At 54.5% G+C, this 26,425-nt stretch overlaps 1 protein-coding gene and 1 long non-coding RNA gene across 7 annotated transcripts in view; one reads left to right on the forward strand and one right to left on the reverse strand.

Annotated features, from left to right (window-relative positions):
• Positions 1–25,326, reverse strand: part of EMID1 (EMI domain containing 1) — a 66,319-nt gene extending 40,993 nt beyond the window's left edge. For 4 of the 6 annotated variants that reach the window (XM_019539325.1, XM_019539324.1, XM_019539326.1 and 1 more), the window contains exons 1-3: positions 24,603–25,326; positions 11,260–11,373; positions 10,300–10,403 (exon numbers count right to left, since the gene is read on the reverse strand). In XM_019539325.1, the coding sequence (XP_019394870.1) occupies positions 10,300–10,403; positions 11,260–11,373; positions 24,603–24,721 (337 nt within the window). In that variant the 5' untranslated portion in view covers positions 24,722–25,326. The remainder of the gene's footprint in view (positions 1–10,299; positions 10,404–11,259; positions 11,374–24,602) is intronic. The other 2 variants (XM_019539328.1, XM_019539323.1) reach the window with 1 other exon arrangement.
• LOC109312943 overlaps positions 10,028–26,425 on the forward strand; it is a 17,314-nt gene continuing 916 nt past the window's right edge. Inside the window, exons 1-2 of the long non-coding RNA XR_002101937.1 lie at positions 10,028–10,038; positions 17,115–17,120. This is a non-coding gene — a long non-coding RNA (uncharacterized LOC109312943). The remainder of the gene's footprint in view (positions 10,039–17,114; positions 17,121–26,425) is intronic.

The raw sequence follows: 26,425 nt of genomic DNA on the forward strand, positions 1-26,425 counted from the left end.
CTCCTGGGGGACTCTCCCACTCCAGCAGATACCCAGGCACCTTCAGACCCAGCCCTTCTGTCACTTCCTGTAGCAGGCAGCTAGTACACACCCATGTGTAGGCTGCCTAACTTTCCCTCCTCTCCATAACCCCCATGGGAAGGCTAATCTCCACAGCTGCTCCTTATAGTCTGCTATAGGAACCCTCCCCTATCCACTGCATCTCCAGGGATCCCCAGACCCTTGCACCAAAATTCAGATGTACTCAGGGAGGCTCTGACAACACCCAACACTAAAAGTTACCTTAAGGAACAACCCCCAAAGCAAGCTCCAAACACAGGGGGCTGCTTCCTTCCCTGCTGCCCACCACCATGGAGGCCGGCCTCAACCTCACATTCTGGCCCTCCAGCCTCTCTCTCTGGCCTCCGTTCTACCCTACTTCTGCTACAACACTCTCCTTCCTCTCGTGAAGGCCAACCACAAAAAACAAATCACTCTCTAGCAGGGCTCCCTCAACCTCCTCATGGATCACTCTTCTCCTTCCCAGCTGCATCTAATAAGAGGCCCAGGCCATCTGGTCCCCAGCTGATCAGGATCAGCTCCTGGGGGGAGCAGCAGATCCATCATAGGCCCGGCTGGGCTGACTCCCACTGAAAGGGCCAGTTGGTCTGTGACACCCTGCCTTCTGCCAACCCTGTCTGTGCTGTGGTGTTTGGCCCATGTAGGCTTTTTCCAGTCCCAGATGTGAGACACTTATAGGGTTTTCCTAATTTCCAGCAGATTTATAGATGTTGTAAATAGCTCTCGACCAAGGGGGAAAAGCAAACACGGAGCCTGCAGCGAAGGGATGGCCGCCAGTGCTGTGTGTGGCGGGCGACAGGCCCCAGCCAATGGGAGGGACTGTGGCAAGGGCCAGTGGGTGGGCTGCGCTGAGCGGGGCTGGCGCGGAGCATGGCACACACCATGCGAGTGCTCAGTGTGCAGAAGGAGGGAACTTGGGCAGCAGTAGCGGGGCAGCTGTGTCAGTGACGTGGAGGCAGTGCTGCCCAGTAGTAAGGGCCTGGGGCTAGGGGCAGGAAATACAACGTCTGCATCCCACCTTGGGAAAACCCCTGTGCCCCTCAAGCATCGCTGTGCCCTGAAGTGCTATGGGGATGTCTGCACTAGGGGTCCATACCAGCCTTCCTCGCAGAGGGGCAGCACCCACAGCTGCAGAGGGGAAGGGAGCAGCTCCTCTGAGCCAAAAGGCATAGCAGCTGCTGGCATGGAGCACTCTCAGCTGTGGTCCCTTGGGAAGGAGGGAGCCCTCCCCTTTGTTCAGCAGATGGGGCTCTTTGGTGTCCCCCACAATGATACTGTAACCAGGGTGCTGAATCCCAGGCTTGGGATCCAGTGACAAACTGAAGGGCTGCCTGTTCGACCTAGGCCTGCCGGCTTTCAAGGGTGGCTGCAAACTCTGAAAAGGCACCATCACTCTTTGCCTGCTTGTCCTTTGCAGCCATGCTGCCCACATGCTGGCTCCGTTCCCAGGCCTGAGCGCCCAGAGGAAATTCCAGCCTGGACCACAGCAACCTCGAAGAGAGCCCACAGCACTGAGCCAGCCACACAGCAGTGTCTCCATGCCGGCCTGACTGGCTCAGAGGCCAGACAGTGGGGCCTGAAGCCTCCCAGCTCTGCTACAGCCCAGGCCAGTGGGGACTACTGGCCATTCCCATAGGAAGGGTGTTAGCACTTGTTTGCACTGGAGAGCAGCTTCAGTTCCAGCAGTAAATGCCCAGTCCCCCACACAGCTGGGTCAGTGCCAGCTCCAGAGATAAGGAAAATCATAGACTTCACTGACAGCTACTCCCAGCTGGAATGAGAGTATGCTGTGCCCTCGCCAGCCAGGTCTCTCTGCCTCTCTCTTTTGGGCTGCTCTGGTGTGATGAGGGTGCTGATTGGGATGTTGATAGCTGGGATCAGGGCTAAACACTAGGACAGGTCAGGACCGAGATGAGCTCCTCTAGCAGGCAAGCATCTTCCTCCCTAACAGCACTGCTAGCTCCCACTGTGGGAACTGAGTGCTGTGTGGCTCGCTGTTCCTCACCATGGCTGCTGAGGAAGGGACTTTATGCAGACAAGACCCCAGGACTGCCAAGTGACTCCCAGAGCAAATTCTTCTCCCTGGTGCCCCCCCTCACTGCCAGCATCATAGTCCAGCCAGCATGTGAAAGCAAAGCTGGGCCCTGTCTGCTCTGTCTCAGGGGAAGGGCAAAGCCAGGATGGGGATGTCTGAGGCAGAATATAACACTGCCTTTTCCTTCTGCTCCTGTTGGGGAAGAACCAGCCTGCTGGTTCACGAGCTGCTCTGTTGGGCTGTGGATAAGGGAAAAGAATGCACTCCCTAGCAGCAGCAGCCATGCTAAGCCCTTCCTCTGCTGTCACCCTGCCTATACACATTCCCCACTCCACTCTCACAGAGAAGGGGAGCTCCATATCACCAGCCCACTTGGCAGATAGGGAAACTGAGGCACAGAGCAATTAAGCCTCATAGGTTCAACCACAGACCCTGAAGGCTCTATTTTCAGTGCCCAGCATAGGACTATATAGAGCTCTGATTTTTCAAAGAGGGTGTTAAGCAACCCCAGCTCACAATGGCCTGTTTGGAGCAGCAGGGGCTCAACCCTTTGGAAAGCAGGGCCTGGCTGTTTTAAGTTGGGCAGCCAGTTTGATCAGCTGCTTTTCCCCTAAGTGGTCACTCAGCAATTCAGTGGTTGAGCTGGCAGGAAGCCAGAGTTTTATCCCTGTCTCTCCTCCCTCACAGATCTCTGCCTCACACAGCCTGGCCCAGCCAGCCACTTGGCACACGCAGGTCCATGAGCCTCAGCAGTGGTTGTACCTGCCCAGACAAACAAAGCCCTGTGAAATGAGGGGGCATTTCAGGTGGTGCAGGAGTGCGCAGGGTTGGAATTACAGGAGAGCTGGGAGGGTGAGCCCCGCCATAAGAACCGAGAGCCCCTCTGTCAGATTTGAAAATCATAACCTGGATGGGTCTCTGATTTTATTAGGGCATCGTGATGGGCAGCCCACTTTTTTTTTTTGCAGACCCCCTCCCTAAGAGTCAAAGTATAATTTGAATTTTGAACCCTAGGAGTGTGGTTTGTTGGGACAGTGCAGTCCCAATCCCTCCCACACTCTGCAGCAAAGGGACATCAGAGGCAGCTCTGCTCTCTGGGCAGCACTACCAGACCCGAGCAAGGGGGCATCCCTGTTTCTGGCAAGTGGCTGTGCAGCACAGGCCTGCTTGGGAAGTAGTGAGATACGGAGAGACCAGTGGCTTCTACTACCCCTTCTCTGCTGTCCCTCCCAAAACTGTCTCACAGACAGTCTTTGGAAACAACAGATGCCACATGGGTCTGGGAGAAAGAAGGGACTGTGATGGGGAGGAGAAGAAGGCAGGGAAGAGATGAAGAGAAAGTGTCAGATAGGGGGAAGACGTACAGAGAGAGGGAAGAAAGAAGACTCGGTACACTATCAAACCTGTCCCTCCATTCATCTGTCCAGCCATCCACCCGTCCAGTTGGCAGAGCTATCCATCCCTCCACCCCTCCAGTATTTAATGCTCCCTAAAGCATGGTGCCCCATGAGTGAGGCCCTGCAGCTAGGTCAAGCAGACCTGGCACAACCTCTCCAGCAGGGTACAAATGTCCATGATCCCTGTAATCCCAAACAGACAGGAGGCAACAGAATCTCTTCAATTGGAGAAAATGGGCTGAAGACAGTACTCTCTGCCCCACCAGCCCCAAAGTTTGGAAGGGACCCAGTAATATGGGCACCAGGTACCCTTTGGGTTGCAGTAGTGTCATGTCAACCTCAGCTGCAGCACTAGTGTGTTCAGTCAGATCTCAGGCCTGTTTGCAACCCCTCTCCCTCCTCCCGTGCACTTCCCTCCTTGTTCTGTGGAGGGCCCCGGGCAGCAAGGGCAGGCAGAGGCTGAGACAATCAGGGGCAGCCCAGTCTGTATCTGGGGCAGCTCTTGGCTCTGGATCTTCCCTGTAGTCACTCCCTCACAGGCTTGCCCTGACCTGCCTTCTTTAGCTGTGGGCCTTCTGTCCAGCTGGGATGCCCTCCATGATCCTGGGCACTCACTGGCTCTTAGGCCTTTCCATTGTGGCTGGGGCAAAGGGGGCAAATCTAGGGATTAAAGGTGCTTAGTTCCCTTCCCCAAATTCCTAGTTCTTCCCCATCTCTGGAACCAAATGCCTTTATATTTAAAATGGAGCTATATTTAGCATGCCAAGGGTTAAAAGTCCCCATCTTATCCAAACTCATGAAACCAGGGACGGAAGCTCCCTGACTCTTCCCCAGAGGCCAGTCAACCAGTGTGGCACCCCGTGGTCCCAAAAGACTGTGCCTTCCCATCTACCCCTACCTGGCTAGCTGCGGGAGGGGAGGTGAGCAGGGAGCTGGCGGGAAGCAGTGACACCACGGCTCCTCTCCCCCAGCTCTGGGGTCGAGTCAGGTCATGGACACCCTCTCCCAGGCCCAACCATGGATAATGAGTTTCCCAAGGCTGGACACATGCAGCTGCCCTCCAGGGCACTCCCCTCCTCACCCCCTACCCCACTCTAGCAAGCAGTTTACAAGCCCAATGTAAATATTTGCTTCCAGTGCAGGGAAGGGGGCGGCGCTAGGTGGGGGCTGTTTGTTCAGTGCTGGCTGCCTTGAGATGGAGCCAGGACCAGAAAAAAACAGTAAAGCAAAGCAGAGATAGGGACGAGTTTCCAGCGCTCATGCCCTGTGTGGTCCCTGCTGTGTGGGTCCATTGGGGTTTTTCCATCACTGCCGAGCCTGCACCAGGGTTGTGCCGGCACCATACTTGCTGTTTAAAGCTGAATTTTGCAGGGTCTCTAAAATGCACAGGCAATGTTGGATAAACTTGCAAACTGGCATGCCGGGCCAGGATGGAGTTTGTTCTGCACACCTGAGGTCATTGGGTCAGGACAGCACTGAGATAGAGCCCGCTCCTGTCCCCCTAGTTTGCCTTTTTATTTCCACAAGCTGACCTACCTCTTAAGAGAGAGGTTGTCCCCAGACCCTTCCTCTCCCTCCCTTTAGTTATTACATGGCCCCCATGTGGCACCCTGCACACAGTCCTACTGGCACAGCAGCATCGTGATAGGGAACAGTAGTGTCCAGGAAGCTCTTGGGGAGATAAATTGCTCTGATACATAAGTTTTGGCCTTAGAGCTTATCGCCTGCACTGCATGCACACAGAGCTAGAGGCAATGTGACCATTCCTGCTCCTGGGCATGGGGTCAGGAAGAAAGGCTGCCAATGTGTAATCCATAACTGTCCAATAGGTGGTTTCTTGTAGCTGCCACAGCAGTTGCAACTACTGGCCAGTCTGGATGGAGCCTGCCTTGTCCTGAGGTGGCAAATCCTGTGTGCTTTGTGTTCCTGATGGTCTCCCTTCCCATGTCTAACACAGGTCTTCCCTGTTTCTTCACCCAGGCTCCCTTGCTGCCTGGTCCTCCTGCCCCTTGGCAGCCCATGGGAGTATGGTTCCCACTGGTGCTTTCAGGCAGCTCCTCCATCTTCTCTTCCCCTTGAGGCACAAGCACAGGTAGGTAGGCTGCTCCCTCCCCTTGTTGCAGTCTCCATTAAAGATTTCTGGGCACTTCTGTGAATCAGGTCAGCACTGCTGAAGAGCTGCGGCTCTAGTGAGACCCTGGGACAGTGGCAACTTTAAGAGTGCCATATCCCACATCAAAGGTGGCTGCATTCAGCAGAGGGGGAAGCTGTGTCCCTATCCATGAGTTGGCTCGGAGGCAGTGCACATCTAGGGTGTTTATACACATGCTCCAGGAGTGTGGGGTGCAGGGGAGCCACTCTAATTAAAGCACCCACAATGTCACATGTAACAGCAAGCATCCCTGCACTGAAAAATGGCAATATGGAAGCTTTAACCAAAGCTCGTTTTGGTTAAAGCACCCCTACTGCCATTCTTCAGTGCAGGGACACTGATACATGTGATGCTGGAGTCTGCTGGAGCGTGGTGATTACCCATGTGCTATAATTACAGTGCATCAGAGTAGCCTCGCTGCACATGTGCAGGTGCCTTGAACACCTGAAAGTGATTCAAGATCAGGCAAGGAGGGGAGACTGCACCTGAGGGCATCACTTGCGGATGGCAGGAAAGGTAGCCAGGCACACCTGCTACAGCCTTCCCCATCCATACTCCAGGCCTGGGACTTAAGGCCTTTAGGCTCCTGGCTGAGAGGTCAAGGGTACTCCAACCCTTGGTTTCAGGCAGGGATCTGTCAGTGCCCCATAGGCTGCTCTAAGGTGAGCACTCTGGGCACCTCTTCCACTCAAGCTCCAGCCCCACGCATGTGGATCCTGGGCTTGTGGTGTTGCCTCTCAGCTGCCTGCAAACATGAGCATGGGGCTGACAGATGCATGTGGGGGGACCAAGTGAAGGTCTGTGGGGGGAGGCTGTCTCCTGCCCACACCCACACCCTCCCCCAGCAAAGCCAGAACAGCCATATAAATCACCCCTGGCCTGATGCAGTCCCAGCTTCTGGCAGGAGTTCAAAGGACGGGGTTGCTGCCTACCCAGAATACTTCTGTCAGGTGTCCTATGGGCACCTCTTTGGCAGCTAATGGGCCAAGGCTCTTGATGTGAAGAGAAGATGCCTAGAGGGCAGGCATTTGGAAAGCAGCGGGGAAGGATCAGTGGAGCGCCAGACCAGGAAGGATTCAATAAACAGGAAGAATTGATGGCTTCCCTGTGTCAGTGCCTTCACCACATCCTGGTGGGGGTGGAAGCACTTTCTGCAGGACTAGCGCTGCAGTGCTAAGCTGCCAAACCAGGGCGGGGACAGAACAGCACTTGGGGGTGCAGACCCCCCAGCCTCAGACAACTACCAGTCAGGCACTGGAGAGAAGGATGGTGCTCACTATAGCCGCAGCCCTCCTGCCTTGCTTCCTCCCTTTTCTTCATCTCTTCTGATAGTTTTCTCTCCTCCTGTTTTTCCCTTCTTCCTTCTTTCCACTTCCTTTTGTGTTTACTCCTTCGTCTTCTCCATTTCTCTTTCTTTCTTTTGCCCTTCCTTTCCCTTTCCCCTCCTGAATCCCAGCAGCCCTTTGCTATGACAAACTGGTCGAGAATTGCCAGGCTTAATATATTAAGTGCCTTTGTGCAGGCTAGAGTTTCAGCATAATGGGATTTCAGATCAGGTGGCCATTTTTTTATTATGGTTCATTTCTGACTCACTGGCTGTCTGCCACCCATTCAGAGGCCATCTCCTTCCTCCCTCGCCACCATGCACACTTTGCTTCCGCACTGTGGAACCTCTTGCTAAGGCATGGGGTGAGGCCAAGGGACTGGCCCAGCAAAAGTGCCTTTCCTCGGTCTCTTTGCAGGTTGCAGGGGGAGTACAGAAGTTATACCTCACCTTCATTTTCCCTTCCACTCACAAGGGCTGATCAGACCCAACCCAAAATATATTTCCCAATATTTTCAACCCAAAATATTTTCCAGAAAAATATCTGCTCTCCCCCTTCTGGCCCCTATTTTCCAATCAGCTCCCCTACCTAGCCAGCCCCCATCAGACTCCTATTTCCAAGTGATTTGGCAAAGGTCTTTCTGCATTACACACAATATATTGCAGTGAGGCATCAGCTGGTGAAAGGCTTTGGGTAAGGGATCTGCATCCAGTTAGTTCAGTGTCTTTGTGATGTGGTTTGCCTAGGAAGGAGTATGGTGCCCCTGCAGAGTCTTACTTGGAGCCCTAGACTCAGCTCTCTGAGGCAAGGCCTGTCTTTTTGCTTTGTGTTTGTACAGCACTTTGCACCACAGGCTTCTGGGCTGGGTCTGGGGCTCCTGGGTGTTTCCCAATAAATACAACATTTTCAAACACTCAGAACCGCAAACTGGGGTCCCATGCCCAAAAAAGTCTGACCCCCACTGTCACAAAACCTTCCAAAACCAGACATACACTATCCCGATATCTCATTCGATATGGAGCTCTCTCTGTAGGGCAGACCTGGCTCAGATCCAGTGTGGAAGTACTGTAGAGACAAAATGTGCGGCTCTCGCCTTGCAGGCCTTTCACCTGCCTTGGGGCAGAGGGAGGGTGTGAGCTTTGAGCAAGGCTCCACCAGATTTAAACCATTCAATCTCCTCAGACGGTGTCTCACTCTTCCCCTCCCAGCCCTTCAGATTTCCATCTGTCTTTTCATTTCCTTGGCTGCACTCTCCTTCCTCCTCCAGCCAGGGCTGCCATTTTGGAGATGGCATCACAGGGCCTGGGGGCCTTTATCGAATCTGTCCCTAAGGTGTTCAGTCAACCAGTCATCCTCAAGCTTATCTACCCCTGATCCACAGTCCCAAAGGTGGGCCCAGACATGCCAGCCTTTGACACTGGGAAATCTCAAGTGCTGCTGATACTGCTGGGTCTCATGCACGAAGGATTCCACCTGAAGCCAATGGCGGGATTGCAACTGAGCCATGAAAGAGCAGGGAGTGAGAGGCAGCAGGAAGAGCAAGCCTGGCCCAACTCCAGACCCACAGCTGATAGCGAGAACGAGCTTGGTCAGAGACACCCAGAGCTGACGCAGATCTGAAGGCTCAGCGTAGGTTGGTCCATTATAAGCCACCCATTGCCAGCCGCCAACGCCATGCCCACTGCTAGCTTCCTTGTCTCCAGAAGTCCTGCTAAGGCTTTGGTTCACAGTGACCATAAGCTTTTGGGTCATGAGGGCCACAGGCACACAGTGAGATTAATGGGGTCTCAGGGGTTACGAGGTGAACTTTGCACACTGTCAAGGCAGCTGAGGAGAAGGTGTCCTGATGAAGTGATGTGACTGCTCTCTCCCAGTGGCACAGACAGAGAGCGAGGGAGAGGCACTGGGATGGACAGACAGGCAGACTCAACTGAGCTCCCACTTCATAAGCAGCAAGGAGTTGGGAAGGGAAGGCAGGAGCTAAGGAGCGTGACTGAGTTAATGGCAGGCCTGATATGGGAAGGGAAGTCACAGGCAGTCAGGCCCCAGCATCCCTTGATCTCTTTGAAGCAGCCTGCCAGGCCCAACAGCATGACACAGTGCAGAGTGCTCAGTGGGAGCCAGCCGCTCAGCTGCAGCCCAGCAGGAAACCAGGAGGCTTGTGTCAGCTTCCTCGGTGTCAACCAACAGTGACCTGAACTCAGTCCCTGCGTCAGCACTACAAAAGCTAGGGCAATAACAGACAGGGGTGTGCAGGCCTGGGTGTGGCAGAGATGGGGCTGCATGAATCACTAAGCCAGACCCCCTGCCAGGGCCCTTGCTCTACCATAGGCAGTACAGCCAGAAGAGGCTTGGGCACCCATGCTGTTCCCCATGGCAGTCATGACACCTCCCCCCAGGCAGAGCCCCCAGGGGACCATAGACTGGGTGGGCCAAGCTGGGGATCCAGAAAGGTCCACCAGGGTAAGATACACTGAGCTAAAGGTGAGGTATTGTGTGTAACAAACAAGTGGAGCCCGCACATCCCCATGGCCCATGGACAGCCCCACCACAGGGAAAAAGGTGGACAGAAACCAACCTTGCTGGTATGAAGGAAGAATGAGCTCCCCTCCCTGCCCTACATCCCATTGCTGGCTTGAGGATCAGAGATGGTGAGACTTGTCCCCTAGCCTCCAATGAAAGGGGCCTATCGCCAACATTGACTCTCAGAGTCCTCTCTGCCCCGGGCTGGAAAGTGCCTGGTGCCTGCCCTGTGGGTGTGGGTACTTGAGACAATGTCCAGTGGCTTTTCTGACCCACCCATAGCCAGCACTGCCACATCATCCACCAGCCCATGGTACTCATATTTCCTCCTCCTGTAGCTACACGCAGTGCTCCAGGACCTCAGTACAATTTACAGCCAAAATCAACAGCTCATCTCAGGAAGGTCCCCCCTGGCCATGGCTGTTTGCCAAGACAGCACCCTACCTCTGGCTGTGGCAAGCAGCAACTAGCCTCTCAGCACCTGGTGCTGAGCACAGCATAGATGGGACAGGTGACAGGGCTAACTAGGGGCCAGGATTTATGCCAGTGCTGCCTCCAAGTCCCCTTTGCCCCAAAAAGAGAATGAAATGCCCTGTATATCTTCCTCCAGAGCCCCTCCTCCCACACCAGAAGGGTTCTGGCTCCATTATCCCACCCTGGGAGTCCCTCTCTTGTGCTGGCAGAGACTGTTCCCCTTCTCGGTTTCAGCTCTCCCAGGCTGAGACAACCCTGAGCTCCCAGCAGTGGCCCTGCCCGCAAGTGTAGCTCAGACACTCCTCAGAGACCCGTCCCTCCAACCCTGCCTACCTTCTTCGCAGTTGGCACCTGTGTGGCCTGGGCAGCATCTCCACTCTAGAGCCGTGAATGTTTTGTAGGCTACCTTGTACATCGGCCTCACGATGGTTCTATAGCTGCAAAACACAACGGACCTTAGTTTTGGGGACTAGAAGGGGCTGGGATTAGCTCAGTGCTGCCATCCATCACCCACACAGGGCCAGACCAGAGATCCCCAGGCTGGTGTCACATCTTCACCATCTCTGGCCCTTCAGATAGAGCAGGGGCGGGCAATTATTTTGGGCAGAGGGCCACTTACTGAGTTTTGGCAAGCCATTGAGGGCTGCATGACAGGCAGCCCAGGGCAGATAAATATTAATTTTCTAAATTTTTTAGGGGTCCCATGGGCTGGCCACATCCAGCCCCCAGGCCACATTTTGCCCATCCCTGAGGTACAGGAAAACCTGTCTCCACTCTATCCCACATGCTTAGGGATCAAGGCAATGCCCTTCTGCTGGGCCCAGCTGGTGTTTGAGAGCATCCCACTACAGAGCAGCCTGGGGTGGCAGTCCAAGGATAAGATGAGTGGGGAAGGTTGGCACCCCCCAGCCTGAGGAGATGACTGGGGGCTGCATGGGGCAGAATCACAGGAAGGGGGGCATTGCCCAGCTGGGTTTCATAAGTACAGTGGGCACTATGTCTGAAGGCAGATGAAGGCTGAATGGCCCAGTAGGTCCAGGGTAGCACCATCCCCCTGGGACCAGGCTGGCAGACCAGGTCAGAAGGGACATGATACCAGTTCCTTGTTCCCATTCCAGTACTGAGGGGTCCACAGCAATTGAAAAGCACAGAGGGGTGTAGAAAGAAGGAAAGCATCTTATTGCCTCCCCACCATCCCCAAGGCAGCTGTGCTTTAGCTCTGTTCCAGCATAAGGGACAAGGGCAGCCTGTGGGGGGGAAGCTGAAAGGTGGCAGCAATGGAGTCACGCTCACCTGCCTCCGCTGCAGCCCATGGGCCAGCGGCAGGTCTGGAACACCCTCTGGAGGAAGGTGCCATTCTGGACGTGGCAGGACACTGTCCGGGTGACTGTGTATGAGCACCAGTTCCTGAAAGAGACCAACACAGGGGACATCATTTACTTTTCCTGCTCCCACCTGATGGGTGGTTGAGGGTGAGGCACATCCAGCAGCCCCAGCTACATGGGCTGGTGGTTTCATGACTCATGGAAACCCCAGACAGCTTCTGGAGACCTTGGTAGAGCCATATTGATATTGGTAGTAATAATGATGTTGATCTTATTATCAAACAATAATAACTATAACAACAATGATATTAATATTAAAAGGAACAGTAATTATTAGATTGATAACAGTAATGATAACAATGCTATTGATATTGATAATAGCAATACAATTCATATCACTTCTTGTTACTCCTGGAAGACCATTTCAGACTGGACATAAGGAAAAACTTCTTCACTGTCCAAGTCCCCAGGGCCTGTAAGAGACTCCCCCCAGAGGTGGTGTAAGCACCTACTCTGGACACTTTCAAGAAACATTTGGATGCTTATCTTGCTAGGATCATTTGACCCTAGCTGACTTCCTGCCCCTTGGGTAGAGGGCTGGACCCAATGATCTTGTGATGTTCCTTCCAGCCCTAATGTCTATGAAATCGATGAAAGAGCTGCAGGGACCCCAGGAGGCAAGCCAGCTGGCTCATGGTGAAGCTCTTGCCACCAACCACGTGAACAAGTGCTCACGTGATATCCTGGCAAAGCACAGGGATGCTGGTAGTGTTTTGCAGAAAGGGTAGCCTCTCTTCCCACACTAATGCCATCACCCCCTTGAGGTTCCAACCAACAGTGCAACCCCATTGTGCTAGGTGCTGTACAGACCCACAGGGAGAGTCTGTTTTCTGCCCCATAGAGCTTGCAGTCCAAATGGCCTCCTGCTCCAGCCTGGCCTAGGGCTACCCAAACCCCTTGCCTCTGCTTCCAGCAAGTGAATACTCCTTCTGCAGCTCCTATCTCTACCCTGCAGCACAGCCCTATTCCCCCTGCTCTACTCTGACACCTTGGTGCTGCTGCCACAGCATCGCACTGCTGGGAGCTGAGTCATCCAAGATCCTGCCTGCACCCATCTCAGGCCTGCCATTTTAGGCTATCCAGCAGCCATGCCTGCTTGCACTCAGGTCTCGGACCCAGCCACAGCCCATGCCCACTCACATCCCAAACCAAACTTGGGAGCCGCACAAGCCTCTGGTGTGTGGAAACATGCCTTAATGTGGGTTTGTACAGCTCCCAGCACAAAAGGGTCATGATGGGCTGGCAGGAAAGAAATATTAGAGCTGGGTAAAAAAAACATTTTGTCAGAGAAGCAGTTTTCCTCACCTGTGGGTTTCTTTCAGGTGGGCTTCTGCTCCCTGAGTCCATGCCAGCAAAATAAAACCCATTTGTCCTGGTCAGTGGGATGGGCCCTTGTGACTCTGGCCTTGCACGGTAATCTGGCCCCTCCATGTACCCAGCTGTTGAGCCACCAAGTGCCTCGGTCTCACAGCTGCTCCTTCATAGTTTGCTGTCCTAGGGTTTTGAAGCTCCCACTGAGCCATTCCATTTTCAGCAGTCTCCCCACACCTGCAACTACTCAGCAGGGCTGGCTGCCTCTTCTTCAGGGGACAGACCACCCTGTTACAATAGAACAGATGCAGGGTCCAGGGAAACTGAGGCACAGAATGAGGAAGGGACTTGCCCTCTGGCACCCAGAGGCCAATAGCTGAGCCAGGATTGGAACCCAGCTCCAGCCCTTCCCCACTCCCCATGCCACCAGCTGAATCCCTCTCACTACTGGTGAGGTATGGCAAGGGCACAAGCAGGGCATGCGCGGTGCCTCAGTCCTGCTCCTGGGGGCCAAAAGCTGTTCAGCTGCTGTGGCATAGTTGCCATGGCCGCCAGTGGGCAGGCTAAAGGGCCCCTCTCTGCGGAACATGCTCCTCTAGGTCTAAGGGCCAACCCAGACTGCTCACCTCCAGGCTCTGTATGCCCAGCAGCCTCTCTGAGTGGCCTTCTCTAACGTGAGCACAGAGCAACATGGGCATTAAACATCAAAACCAACTATCTCTTCCTGAGACTGTGCCCTGCATGCTCTGTTCTCCCCTGGGAGAGAAAGAATGAGCCATGCAGGACAGAAATTACTCATGTCACTTGATGTGGTACTAGGAGGTTCTCCAGCAGCTGAGGTATCTGGAGAGCCCTCGTACAGTGCAGTGAGCTCCGTTCCCACCTGGCGGATGGCTGGGGATGAGGCACATCGGCTACCTGCTGTGCTGGGAACTGGACCAGGCAACCAGTAGCTCATTGTGCAGGAGTCACCAAATCCCTGGCTGCTTCTCAGCACCAGTGAACACCCTGCAGCATGTCTGCATCAGTGGTAGCACGCTCCACGCTGTTCCCAGACACCTGCCATGTGGGCTTCACCCTCAGCCTCATCCACACTCAAGGGTGAAAGGCCCCATTGCCAGGTGTCAAAGTCCTGAGCTGCCTGGTCGTGGTAAGGCAGTGCATAGTTTTCTCTAAACCATCTGGTTATGGTTGCCTGATATCAGAGTGGAAAGAGCATGGGTCCTCTCAGGTGAGATGATGTTCGCAATACTATGAGGAGCCCCTCCGCCAGTCACCTATGGGACCTGTGTGAAAGCATGCTCTTCTATGGCTTACAGTCAATGGGAGATCGCCATGAAAGCAGAGGCTGTAGTAACACCAGTAGCCTCTTCCTCTGGGCCAAAAGCCATGCTGGCCTTTACATAGGCTCAAGCAGGTGCCTACACCCATCCTTTTGCCTATGGAGGCATGTGTCCTTGGCACAAACAGGTGTGCTCCTAGGGTCCAGAGACTGCCTTTTGGTATCCTTGGCCCCTCAGGCCACCTGCATCAGGAAAGCCATTGCCCCCAGCAGTCTGATTAATCTCCTCCTACAAGCAGACACAGCCAGACTCCCACCCTGCTCCCTGGCTGTGCACGACAGAGGGGTAGGGCAGCAGGACCTGAAAACTCACTATAAAACGAGACTGGATGAACCATTTTAGAGAAAGACTGTAAGTAGAAATATGGAGAGCTTGGTGCCAAGCCTCACTTTCCAGGGGCTTCTGTTTCCCATGCCAGAGTCATAAACCCCTGAATAGACGGATTTAAAAAGGAAACACTCACGGAGACCCCTGGGTCATGTGCCCCAGCACTGCCCCTCCCCTTTCATTCAAACACACAACCCAGATGGGACCAAGCTGATACTGCCCTCTTACAACCTGTGAACAATTGGGTAACGTGAGCCTCTCGCTGCAGCCAAAACACGTGCAGTTTGGGTTTCTTGTTCTGGGACACCCCGTCTGTCTCTGAATGGGGGCCTTTCAGGACAGGGAGAGCCACAGGCTTGCTAGCCAGAACTGTGCAAGGGGCCAGATTCGTGTCTTGGTTCTGCAGTCACAGCCACTCGTGTGCACTCACCTCCGGAAGCATCGGCCCCAGGGGTCTGACAGTAGCTGCCAAACCTTCCTTGCTGCTACTGCCTCTGCCAGAGTACAGCTGGCCCCCTTGCCCTGTCCCTAAGGGGCTCCCTCTCCTCCGGGCATATGCAGTGCCCTGCCAAGCGTAGCTGAGTGGCTGTTTGATGGCACCAAAGGAGGTCAGTGTGATGGGGCAGTCCATCCTCCTTCACACAGCTTCTTCCTGGGCCACATCCTGAGGCACCACACAGCCATTTGGCTCCTGTTGGCTTCAGTTTGGTGCTCCGGCTCCCACGGCATGGACAACCCCTGGGAGTGCACAGGCTGGTGGGAACTCCAGGGCTTTCCCCAGAGAGCGCAGCCCAGCCCAGCCCAGCCCAGCCCAGGAGGGAGCACCAAGTGTTGAGCTCCAGTGCACAGGGGGAATTTTCCCAGGGTATCACCATTACACAGACACCTGGGCTGGGGAACCCAGTGCCAAGATGCTGCGAAAATCCAGGGCAAGCGGCACAAAAGGCAGCACCTCCTCCCTTGCCTTTGGCAGCCACCCTGAGGGACGTGTTGGCAGCATAAATGACAGCTTCCTCCTGCTGTCCTTGGGGCTATGCAGCCCTGCTCTCCCTGGCCCTTTCCTCCCATTCTGCCCTCCAGAATGAGAGACAGTGAGGCAGGTTTCAGAGGCAGCACCAAGGCCAATGTGGCCCACAGTACAAAGAGCCCCCGACAAATGGGGGAGATCAGAGGATAGTAATGTGCCTTTCATCTAAGCATCTCTAAGGGCTTTGCAGACATTAATGAACAAGGCCTTAATCCAGTGCAATGAGGCTCATTAGCCGTGTCTGCAGGAAGACTTCTAAGCAGCAGCTTAATCCTCACATAGCATCCCAGCGCCAAATGTCCAGGCACCGCAAGGCAGGCCTCCAAAGAGGAGAAACATTGGGAAATTGGCTTAAAATTCATGAGGGTTTTCTTTTAATAACAACCATCCTATTTTTTTTCCCTTTGCAGGCTGTGTGTGGAGCGCTCTGGCTTTGCTGAGGGCTTGCGTGTTCCACTGCCACAGAGGCTAGAAACATGCATTTTGTTAAAAGAAGATGAACACTGAGATACACATCTCATCCCATGCTTCAAAGAACATCAAGCCGTGCGAGGCTCATTGTGATGCTGCCATATCAGGAAAGCCAGGTCGTTGTATTGAGACACACAGGAGCCTGGGCTTTCAGCTGGCGCAACTCAATGATGGCCTTGGTGGAATCACACAAATTTACAGCAGCTGGGGAAGCTGGCCCAGGGTGTAAACCCCTGTGGGGGTAAGAAGGAGCCTTCGCAGCAGAATCCCCCTCTCCCTGCCCCCATATTGCTGTCACTAGGTTTAAGATGGAACAGGCATGCGTTGAACTGCCAGTGGGGTGCAGAGTGGGTACAGCAGCACTGCTCATGTTGTGTGTGTGCTGTACATCTTCCTTCTGCCCCACCTCTGTCCCCTCTGCTTTGATTGCAAGCTTTTTGGTGCAGAGACCAGCCGCTCTGGGTTGGTGCAGCTCCCAGCACAATCAGGGCCCAGTCTGCAATGGTCTCTAGGCTCTGCCCTGGTAAATCTCATTCATAGCACAAAGCCGCAGGGTGAGGGACCTTTCCTCATTCCATGTGCTGCTCCAGCATTGCCTGAGGGTGGCCTGGCGCAAGGGATGACTCAGCCAGGCACCCAAGCAGAACCACTGTGCATTTAACCTGCCTGCTACTGAAGAAGAGGGGCAGGGAGCTGTGGTGCCTACAGTGGGAGCGGTGTGAGATGCCATCCCTATGCTTGTGCCAGCTGGAACAGGCTCCTGCCGGGGGCTGCATGCCCTAGCCTGACTCTGCAGGTATATTAGCTCTAACTCCAGCTTTGCTTCTTGCAAGCTGGAGGCATCACAAAGGGCTGCGGGAGGCAGTGGGGGTTGTTAATGAATGAAAGGAAAAGCCAGCACAAACCGGATCCAGATGCTGCTGGAGGGGCCCGCAGGGGCTCCACTCGGGTCTGCCGGGAGCGCGTAGGGTGGGGGGAAACAGCCCATTGCCTCTGTTCCAGCCCCCTCCATTGCAGCACAGCCTGGCCCCCAGCCTCGAGCCGGGATCCCAAGATGAGCTAACCTCAGCACGGAGCCAGGATGGCGACAGCCCAAACACGCACTGCCTACATGGGAAGCCAGCCCCGCGAGAGCACCAGCTGAGAGCTGAGCTCAGTGTGGAGACACAACCTCCAGGCTGAGCCCAGCCCAGACACCAGCTGCCCATGGTAGGCCACTGAAAATAGATGAGACTGAAGGAAACTGGAAAGACAAAGGCCCCGGCAGGAGTCACAAGCCCCAAGGCAGGGGTCAAACTCAGTCACTAGCCCTGTGGCCGAAGGTGGGCTGAACTGCAGTATTGTGCTGCTCTTTGCAGAGCCTCTTTCTGCGAGTACCTGGGGCTGGCTAACTAGAGATACTACCCACCCCCCAGAAATGTGCTGGTTCAACAGTAGCCTGAACAATGATGCAGCAGCGATTGTTTTGGCTACCCAAGGGTAGGGTCAGGACAATGTGTGTTGGGTTGGGGCTGGGCATGGAGGAGTCAGAGAACCCAGCCCCTCTGTCTGTGACTGCACAGAGTGGACAGATAGCATCTGATGAAGTGAGCCTGAGTCCACAAAAGCTTGTGGTATATAGATACAGATATTTACTTTAGTTAGTCTATAAGGTGCAAATCTACCCTGGCTTCTACTGGACATAGTGAAGTCAGGGTACCAAGTTCTTCACACTGAGGCTGGACGTGAGCCCTAATGCTGATGGGAAAAAAGCAGGGGCTGATTGGGGGTTGTAGCACTTGATTCCTGGAGTGCTCGTCTTTGAGGATCACCGCCATGCTGCTTTCCACACGCCATGCCATTGTGCCTGGGGCTTTGTCTGGCTGAATGGAAAGCCTGATGGTTCTCAGCCTGGGGCCCTCTTCCTTCCTTGGTGGGGTGCAGGGGTTTGCAGCACTGCACATACCCGGAGAGCACACAGTGGCCTTGGCCTCAGGATGTCAACTTGGCACCCAGCCTTAGGCCAGAGCAAGGTCACTGTGGTGCAGGCTGTAAGGTCACTTGCCCTGGCATCCTGGCCCTCACATTCCTTGTGCATTCCCAGAAACTGTTGGCTAGGGCATTTCAGTCCCTCCGTCCCTCCTGGAGCAGGTCCCAGGCCCCTCTCTCTGTGCACGCCCCCGCCCCACCACAAAGGCCCTTTATGTGATGCCTTCTCTCTCTTAATCCAGCAGACTGGCCTTTCATCTGCAGAGCTCCTGGGCATGCACAGCAGGCTGAGCTCCATTCAGCTGTGAGCATGACTTGGTGCCCCCAGCAGCCCCTCCTCCCTAGGCTGGGCAGTGTGCAGGGTGAATGGTGAGGACCAGGCAGGCCTAGCTATCAGGGCTGTCAGTGTGGCAAGGAAGCTTGTGCTGCCAGGCCAGGCCATGGAATGTCAGAGCTCAGTACAGGGCAGCCGCAGGCCCCCGCCTGGGATTCCTCCCCATTAGGCCTTCCCACAGAGGCAAGGAGCAGATGCCAGGGCCCATAGGGCCAAATGGAACAAAGCTGCTGGCTCTCTGGCTCCCAGCCCCCCCCCTTGCACACACTGGGGCAACGCTCCGGCTTGTCTCACCAGACTTTTCTGTCCCGGCTTTAATCAGCTCCTGTAAACTTCTTCTCCTGCACAAACCCACTAAATGGCTGCAGTTGGGCACCCCTTCCTCTGCCAGCTGGCATCCCACCCTGTCCCCTGCAGCCTTCCCTGCTGGGCTCCCTAATTCCCTGCAGCAGCTCTACCTAGAGGGCACCCGGATCAGAGCAGGTTAGCACCTGAACCATTCCCTGCAAAAGCTGTTGCAGTGCACAGTGGAGCTGGGAGCTCCCTGATCCCTTTCCCTGCAGGAAGACACTCGGGCTCCTGCCATGTTTCCTCTGGGAGCTGGTTTTGGGCCCCAGCTGGCACAGCAGTGTCACATACCCCTCTCCCTAGAGCACTCTCTGCTGGCATAAGTTGGTAGCAACGTACACAAGAGGGGTGGCTCACCCTTCCCTAACACAAGTGCTCTCAGGACTCTCAGAGCCTTTTTCACCCCCAGAAACCTACTGTAGGCAAAGGGGCTTCCCTGTCTTGCGTCAGGCAGCAGTCTGCAGGAGACTGCCACAAAGGGCAGCTCTGCTATGGATGCATTGTGGCAGCCTTGGGATAATCCCATTTCCTCCTTATGCCTCAGTTTTCCCTCCTGTAACACTGGGGCATTGGTGACACTTTCCTTTTTGTAAAGTGTTTTGTGAGGCTTGGATGAAAAGTGTCACGCACCAGCCAGGCTGGGTCTGAACAGCCGGCACTGTGGGGAATAGTCATCAGGACAGCTACAGCCCTTTGCCTCCAATGGCTTTTCAGGGCATGGCACAGGTGGTCGTGGAAAAGTCAATACCCCATGACAGCACCCACTTCCCTCTGACCAAGCCAGGAGGTACAGGGAAGTGTTGAAGAAGAGACACAGTGATCAAGGCTCTGGTCTCCCTGCAGGCCCAATGAGAGTGCCCCAGGTATGTTGGGCAGCTGCCTGGCCCACAGTACTAGACTCTGCCCCCTGTCCCAGCTAGCTCTTTGCAGTGCCTGATGCCCTGACCTGTCTGGTTAATCTGCAGCTCCTCGGGGCTGCCCCTAAATCTGTCATTTGTGCCAGGTGAGCTTTTTGGGCAGACTGAGTGCTGAGGCTGCCTCTGGGGTTCATGGAGCCCAGATGTAAAAGAGCAGTGGGGACAGGTTTTGAAGAGCTCAGTGTCCATCTGCTGAGGTCCTCTAACTTGAGCCCTCCTTAGTGGGGCAGTCCCTGCCCCCCATTTATTAACTCCTGGGTTGCTGAGTCCAGGAGTCACCCGCAGCCAGCCCTGCTGCTCTGAGGACCTGCCTCCCGCTTCCCACATACAAATTAGCCAACCTCCCCACACCCAGCTGGTGAATGAACAACTTGTGCAAAGCTCCAGGGGGGACCTTTTACCCCCCGTGGGTGAGAACTGAGCTATGTCCAGGAGCTGACAGGCGTGTGTGTGACTCCAGCATGGGGAGAAGGTGAGGATGACTGGCCAGCCAGGCAAGGCCCAGCGGAGAGCAGGTGGGGCACGGTGTTATTTTCTTAACCTCTCCACTGGCTAACCCAGGCTCTGTGGTCTCCTGCTCCAGCCTGGCCTAGGGCTACCCAAACCCCTTGCCTCTGCTTCCAGCAAGTGAATACTCCTTCTGCAGCTCCTATCGCTACCCTGCAGCACAGCCCTATTCCCCCTGCTCTACTCTGACACCTTGGTGCTGCTGCCACAGCATCGCACTGCTGGGAGCTGAGTCATCCAAGATCCTGCCTGCACCCATCTCAGGCCTGCCATTTTAGGCTATCCAGCAGCCATGCCTGCTTGCACTCAGGTCTCGGACCCAGCCACAGCCCATGCCCACTCACATCCCAAACCAAACTTGGGAGCCGCACAAGCCTCTGGTGTGTGGAAACATGCCTTAATGTGGGTTTGTACAGCTCCCAGCACAAAAGGACCACGATGGGCCAGCAGGAAAGAAATATTAGATCTGGATATAAAAAAAGTTTTGTCAGAGAAGCAGTTTTCTGTCAGAAATACAGCTTCATCAAAAGTCAGAGGGACAATTTCAGCAGAGCTTTTGGAGGAGAAAAAGCCTAAATGAATAGGTTCAGCCTCCTGATTTTGTTTTGCTAAAACCCAAATCCTTTATTTCCATAAGATAAGGATGTTTTGTTTTGACTTCTGCAGGTTGATTCCTTTTGGTTGAACTCTCATACTACATGAGACTCAGAAGATACTTAAATATATTGAATGAATTCTGAGATTTAAGTATCTAATTAACAAGTGTAATTGCCAAATTTAATTGAACAATATATGCAACAGCCTATCCAATTAACAAAAGGGAATGAAGTGAGCAAAAATGCCACTGAACTGAAACCGTGTGGAATTCTTTCATTTTGCAGGCAGATTCCAGAATTTGGCCTTTTTTGTTCCAGTCAGGAACGACAAGTCGTTCTGATGCTCCCTGGAGCAGAGACCCCAGTGTCTGACCAGCCCTCAGAAATACTGGGTTATCCTAACAAGACAAGGCCAGCGGAGGGGGCAGGCTGGCTGAGCAGAGGGCTGGGAGGGAATGATTGATCACGCTGCTTTGTGACCTGCAAAATGCTGTCTGCTCTCTGAGGTGAAGGCCCTTTGAAAATGAGCTGCGCTGAGAGGAGGATAAAGAATTCAGGGGCTGGAGAGTGGGGGACCATGGTTTACTCTTCCAATAGGGAGTTGATCAAAGGGGGAAAAAAAAGGAGGAGGGGGAAGATCATTGTCTGGGAGGCTGTGGGGGACTTGTGCAGTGTGGAAAGGATCAGAGGGAAAGGAGATATTTCAGAGGGAAGGGGCCAGCTCCCTCCCTGGGTTAATGTGAGTGAAATCAGAGGAAAAGGCCATACTGCGTGACAGAAGCAGGGAGGAACTGCCCTTGGGGACGTCATTGCACTTCTGTGTACATCTGCTTGCCCTCTGACCCTTCATCTCACTTCTCTACTGCCAGCACAAGGAATACGTCTTACTACATGTTTGTGCTGTGCCCGTGCAATAGGGTCCACAGTGCCAGCATAGTGGGAGTGAGAAGGCAGGGCAGCATGGGAGATGAAAGCAGTTGGAGCTGAGATGGGCACCACAGGCATGCTGCTAAAGGGGAGATAAGTCCCTGACTTGTCCAACAGGAGGCACTGCAGGGAATGGAAGTGCCAGGCTGGAATTTCTACACCAAGCATGGAGCGTGACGCTCTGGAGCGCGGGCAAGGGGAGTAAAGGCCAGTGTAAGGAATAGAGCAGTGGAATTTGCTAGGTTGGGAACCAGAGGGAATGGCAGCATGGTTGGGAGGGGATGAGATGGTACGTGGGGCTTCAGGGAAAGCACAGGTCACCATAGCCCTGCTGGGCTGTCCCACTGGCAGCAGAAGGCAAAGGTTTTCCTCCAGCATCAGGCTGACCCAGGGGAGCCAGTCCTGTGCCAGGGGCAGGCAGTGCCGACTTAGTCAGAGAGAAGCCCCGGCTCTCAGGAAATGCCCAAGCAGCACCCAGGCTTGAGTGCCCGGCAGAGCAGGTACCTCAGCACACCCGTGCTGCCTGGTCCCTAAGCGAGCACCTCTGAACAAGGGGGAGGGTTTTGGACAATCCAGCCCCTCATACCACAGCTCAGCCACCAGCATCGAGCCACCTTTGCATTAAGGGTTTCTCTCTGCCATCCCAATGTGAGGGACTGGTTATCTCTTCCCTTCTGACAATGGGTTTGCTGACTGGGTGACAAATACAACACATGAACAGCGTCTTTTCTCTGATAGCTCCATGCCCTCTGTATGGGGATCATCATGCCCATTTGACAGATGAGGAAACTGGCTCACAAAGTGAAGAAATACCTCTTTCTGCAAGTCAGAGGTAGGGATGACACTGGGATCTGGATTTGCTGCCTTTTGGCGTCTTGCTCTGCCTGCTAGAAGGTACTGCCTCCGCCACTCCAGCATCTAGCACTGATCCATCTGGGGTCAGCCCAGCCCAGAGCTATGAGGGATGAACCTGCTGAGGGGTTAATCGTTAAACAGGAAACCTGCAAACATTCCCGGAGGTGGAGGGGTGGGAAACCTTCAGCATGGGTCTCATCTATATAGTTATGAGGCCTGAGCAGGGATCTGGCAAGGAGTACCTGCTATGAATCATAGAAAAGTAGAACTGGAAGTGCCTTCAGAGATCATCTAGTCCAACCCCCAACCAGAGGCAGGATCATCCCTATCCAAACCATCTCATAAAAACCCATTGCCTAATCTATTAGTAAAATTACAGTCAACTCTGACAGAGCAGCAAGGCAGAACACCCTGACCTGCCTCAGATAAGGCAGGGCAACAACCCATGGGAATGAGGAAAGAAACCAGGGTGGAAGAGGAAAGCAACCCAGGCGCCAACAGCTCCATTGGGAAAGCAGAAGAGTTGGGTGAGGGGCTTCACCTCAGGGGATGGGAGCTCCCCAGGCATCTAGACCACCAGCAGGATGGGTCTGCGTCTGGTGATCTCACTCCCTCTCGATGAGCTGCCTCAGGAGGTGTGTTTGAGCCTCTCAGTCTCTAAGCATTGCCTAGATCCATCTTCAGTCTCCAAGCCCTCATGCCCTTCACCAGTGTGTCCCAGGAGAGCACCTCTCTCCCACCCTGGGGCAGGCGAGCTGTCATAAGAAGGCTCGGAAAGCTGAGGAGAATGGGAGGAAAAGGAAGAAAGAGAAAAACCACAGAGCAGCACTACAATCACTGCCAGGTTGTTGGAAAATTGATGTGGTACCTGGAGTGAGACCTGCAGCACAGAACTGCATGGGTACTTAGCACCAGGATCGTGGACATGGTAAGAGGTCCATGACCCAGAAGTGCTTGAGGACTGCTGCTCTAGGGGATTGCCAAGGCCCTCTCCCTCCCCAGCATGGCCAGCCCCACTGCCATGGCAGGCAAAACTCCAAAGCAGACAGTGAGGTAAAGATCTCGGGCAGTGAAAGAGGAGGTGAGGGGCCATGGTAGGGTGGGCAGGGGTCTCTCTCATGGCCCTGGCCAGTCCTAGATGGGGAGGAAATCTAGTGCATTTCCTTTCCTGGTGTTTCGTTTCCCCATGGGCCCTTGGGATGCAGCACCTGTGGCCACTGATTCAATCGCTCCCCGGAGTTTCCTGGACACTGGCTGGATTGGAGAAGCACCTGCTGGCTGTGATAAGCCAGAGTGTCTTCACCACAGCCTGGTTTTGTCTGCAGATGCTCCCAGCAGAAACCTCTGGGGGCCTTGCTAGTTGAGGTCTGCCTCACTCTGCCACCAGCAGCCTTGGCCCTGTTAAGCAGCACCACTCCTGCAGCTCGCAAGAGACAGGAGAAGGGAGTTTCTGAACCAGACCACCCCAGCCCTGGGACCAACCGAGATCCCGTGTCCCATCTACGGCCCATTACACCTCCTTCCCTAGGACCACCCCCAGCCTGGCGGCAGGTTGGGTACTTCAGATGTGGTCTAACACGGGTCCTTTAAAAAGTGCTGTGCTTATCTGTGCTTCCTGGGTTGGACCAAGATAGGAAAGGGAAATGAGAAAGCGTTTCCCCATAGTGTCCCAGACCCTGCTGGAGCCAGGAGACAGTGGGAATCCGGTGCTGGAGGAATTGCCAGCGCCAAAAGTTTCCAGTAAACACCCAAAAGGCCAGATGCTTTTCAGAACCACCGGGTCCTTCCCATGCACAGCCCAGGTAGATCAGAGACAGGAGATGCTTTGTGGGCCTGCAGCTATGCAGCTTCTACAGGGGAAATGTGCTCACCTGCCCCTTAGTCCACTCCCTATGTACCACCAACTCCTACCACTCAGAGCCAATTATCTAGAGAAGAAAGGCCCACCCCATCCAGTTCCAGCCTGCTGAACCATGCAGCTCCCTCAAAGGGCATTAACAAGCCAGGTTTCTGTCAGCTCTCCCTGCTGTCATTTTCACATACCACCTAGCAGAAAACCTGGCAGCTGGTTAGAGGGCCCTGCTGCGGGTAACTGGCTCTGGGAATCAACAGATCCCAGGCACTATCACAGCACTATCACAGCCAGGCTTCTCCTGGCCAGGAGAAGCACAGACATTTGAGCAAGGTCCCCTAAGCAGCCCCAGAATCCAGGTCAGCCCCATACCCACTAGTCCACAGTCATGCACAGGCTGCCTGACAGTGCTGGGGGGCTCCAGCACCGGGGCTCACCCATGCCAAGACGTGTGTGCTCGCTCTTTACCTTCGGTTGGTGTATTGGAGTCCAGCCAGGTTCCAGGTACAGCTCACCTCGGGCAGCAGGCAGCAGAGCCACAGAGCCGCTCGGAGACATCTCATCCAGCTGGGCCTCTGCGCCCTCATTGTATCTGTGGGGCCAGTCCTGGTGACAGGGCTTCTGCCCACCTCTCCCAGCCACCACGGAGCCCTTTATTCTTTTTTTGAACTCGTTCGCTCCCCCCGACGTGCTCCCACGCGTCCCCCTCCTCTTGCCAAGGAGCAAAGCTCAAGGATCTCTCATTGAGAAAAAAGCCACGGAAAAGCCCCCTTGGCAGAGGGAGTCTCAAAGAGCTTAGTGGCCCAGTGCCAGGCACGGTCACAATAAATCCCAGGTTGAGGCAGGCTCACGAAGGAGGAGGCTGAGTGTTCGGGGGTGGAGGGACGGGGATCAGCGCTGACAATCCTTCCCCTGCCGCCCTGCAAAAGAACTGGAGTTAAGTCTCTCTCTCTCTCTCTCTTTCTGCATTAACTTGGCTGAGGCTCCTGCAGCAGCTGGGGGGAGCTCCAGGAAAGAAGAGATTAGAGAGACATCAACAGAAAAATTAAAAAAAAAAGGAGGAAAGAAATCATTGTTCTGCTCTGCAATCTCACAGGAGGGGAGAGGGGACAGTGCCAGAGCCTCTCACCTTCCAGGGCTCTGGAGTGGTCTCTGGGACACTGAGTGGGGCTGGAAGGGAGGGGGGGAGGGGGGAGGGTGTTGCAAGCAAGCAGTTCTCTCTCTCTCTCTCTCTCTCTCTCTTTCAAAGCTGCCTCTGCCCAGCGTTGCTCCCACCACTGGATGTTTGGCAAAGGAAAAAGCGATTGTGACGGGCTGGCTGGCAGTGACCTGGCCCAGGGGTTTTGAAGGGGTAAAAGATGACTGGAGGACTCGGGATGCCCTTTCTGCACCAATCAGGCCCCAGAGACTCACCCCCCATGTCCCCTGATTGGCCCCTTGGGCCACCTGGAGGGGGGTAAAAGGGGCAGCATGGGCTCAGGAGAGACTAGGGAGGGACAACAAGGAAGGAGCTTCACAGAGCTGGCAAGAGCTGAGCCAGTGGGGCAGGAGCAATGCCCCAGAAGACCCTGAAAGAGCAGGACCTGCAGGCAGCGGTGGGACCCTCAGTGGCGCGGCATGCGGCTGGCAGGAGAGGCTCCCCGCTGGGCTCCAGGATCCCCTGCGAGAGGCTGCGGCCAACAGGAGAGGCTCCCCAGCTCCAGCAAAGATCTGAGCAGCGACCTGAGGTTCCCAGCTCTGCTTCCAGCTCCTCCAATCTGAGGTCAGGCAGTGCTATGTGAGGCTGGGGCTCCCAGGAAGGTCAAGACCCCTAGCAGGCTACAGCAGTGCCATCAGTGGTAGCTGTGTGGCAGTGGTTCTGCCTACCACATGGGAGAGCTAGGCTTGAGTCCCAGCTGTGGTGACTTAGGGTGAGTGTGCTAACAAGAAGCAAATCTTCTTGCAGTGGAAAAGGGCCATTGTGTTTTCCCCCCTTTCTCCCCCTCCAGGTACCAAGGCCCTATATTTCCTTGTCATTTGACATTTTGCATTTTGTGCCTTTTTTATATTTCACCAACCTGTATTTGTTTGTTCTGCTGTCTGTGTTTTATATTTTGTTAACCCTGTTTTTTTTTTTTGTCAGTGACTGTAAGTGTCTAACTTTTGTTGAATCCTGCCCCCTTGGGGCATTGTAGTGTCCACTATACCCTCTGATTTATGCCTGTTATGTTCCCAGTATTAAAAGATATATGGTTAAGTCCCCATTGGTGGTCTGGCTCTGCTTTGTAGGGGGAGGAGAGTCCCTACACCTC

This window comes from Crocodylus porosus, unplaced genomic scaffold, assembly GCF_001723895.1.
Source record: "Crocodylus porosus isolate Cpor-Errol unplaced genomic scaffold, CroPor_comp1, whole genome shotgun sequence".
Classification (NCBI taxonomy): Eukaryota; Metazoa; Chordata; order Crocodylia; family Crocodylidae; genus Crocodylus; species Crocodylus porosus.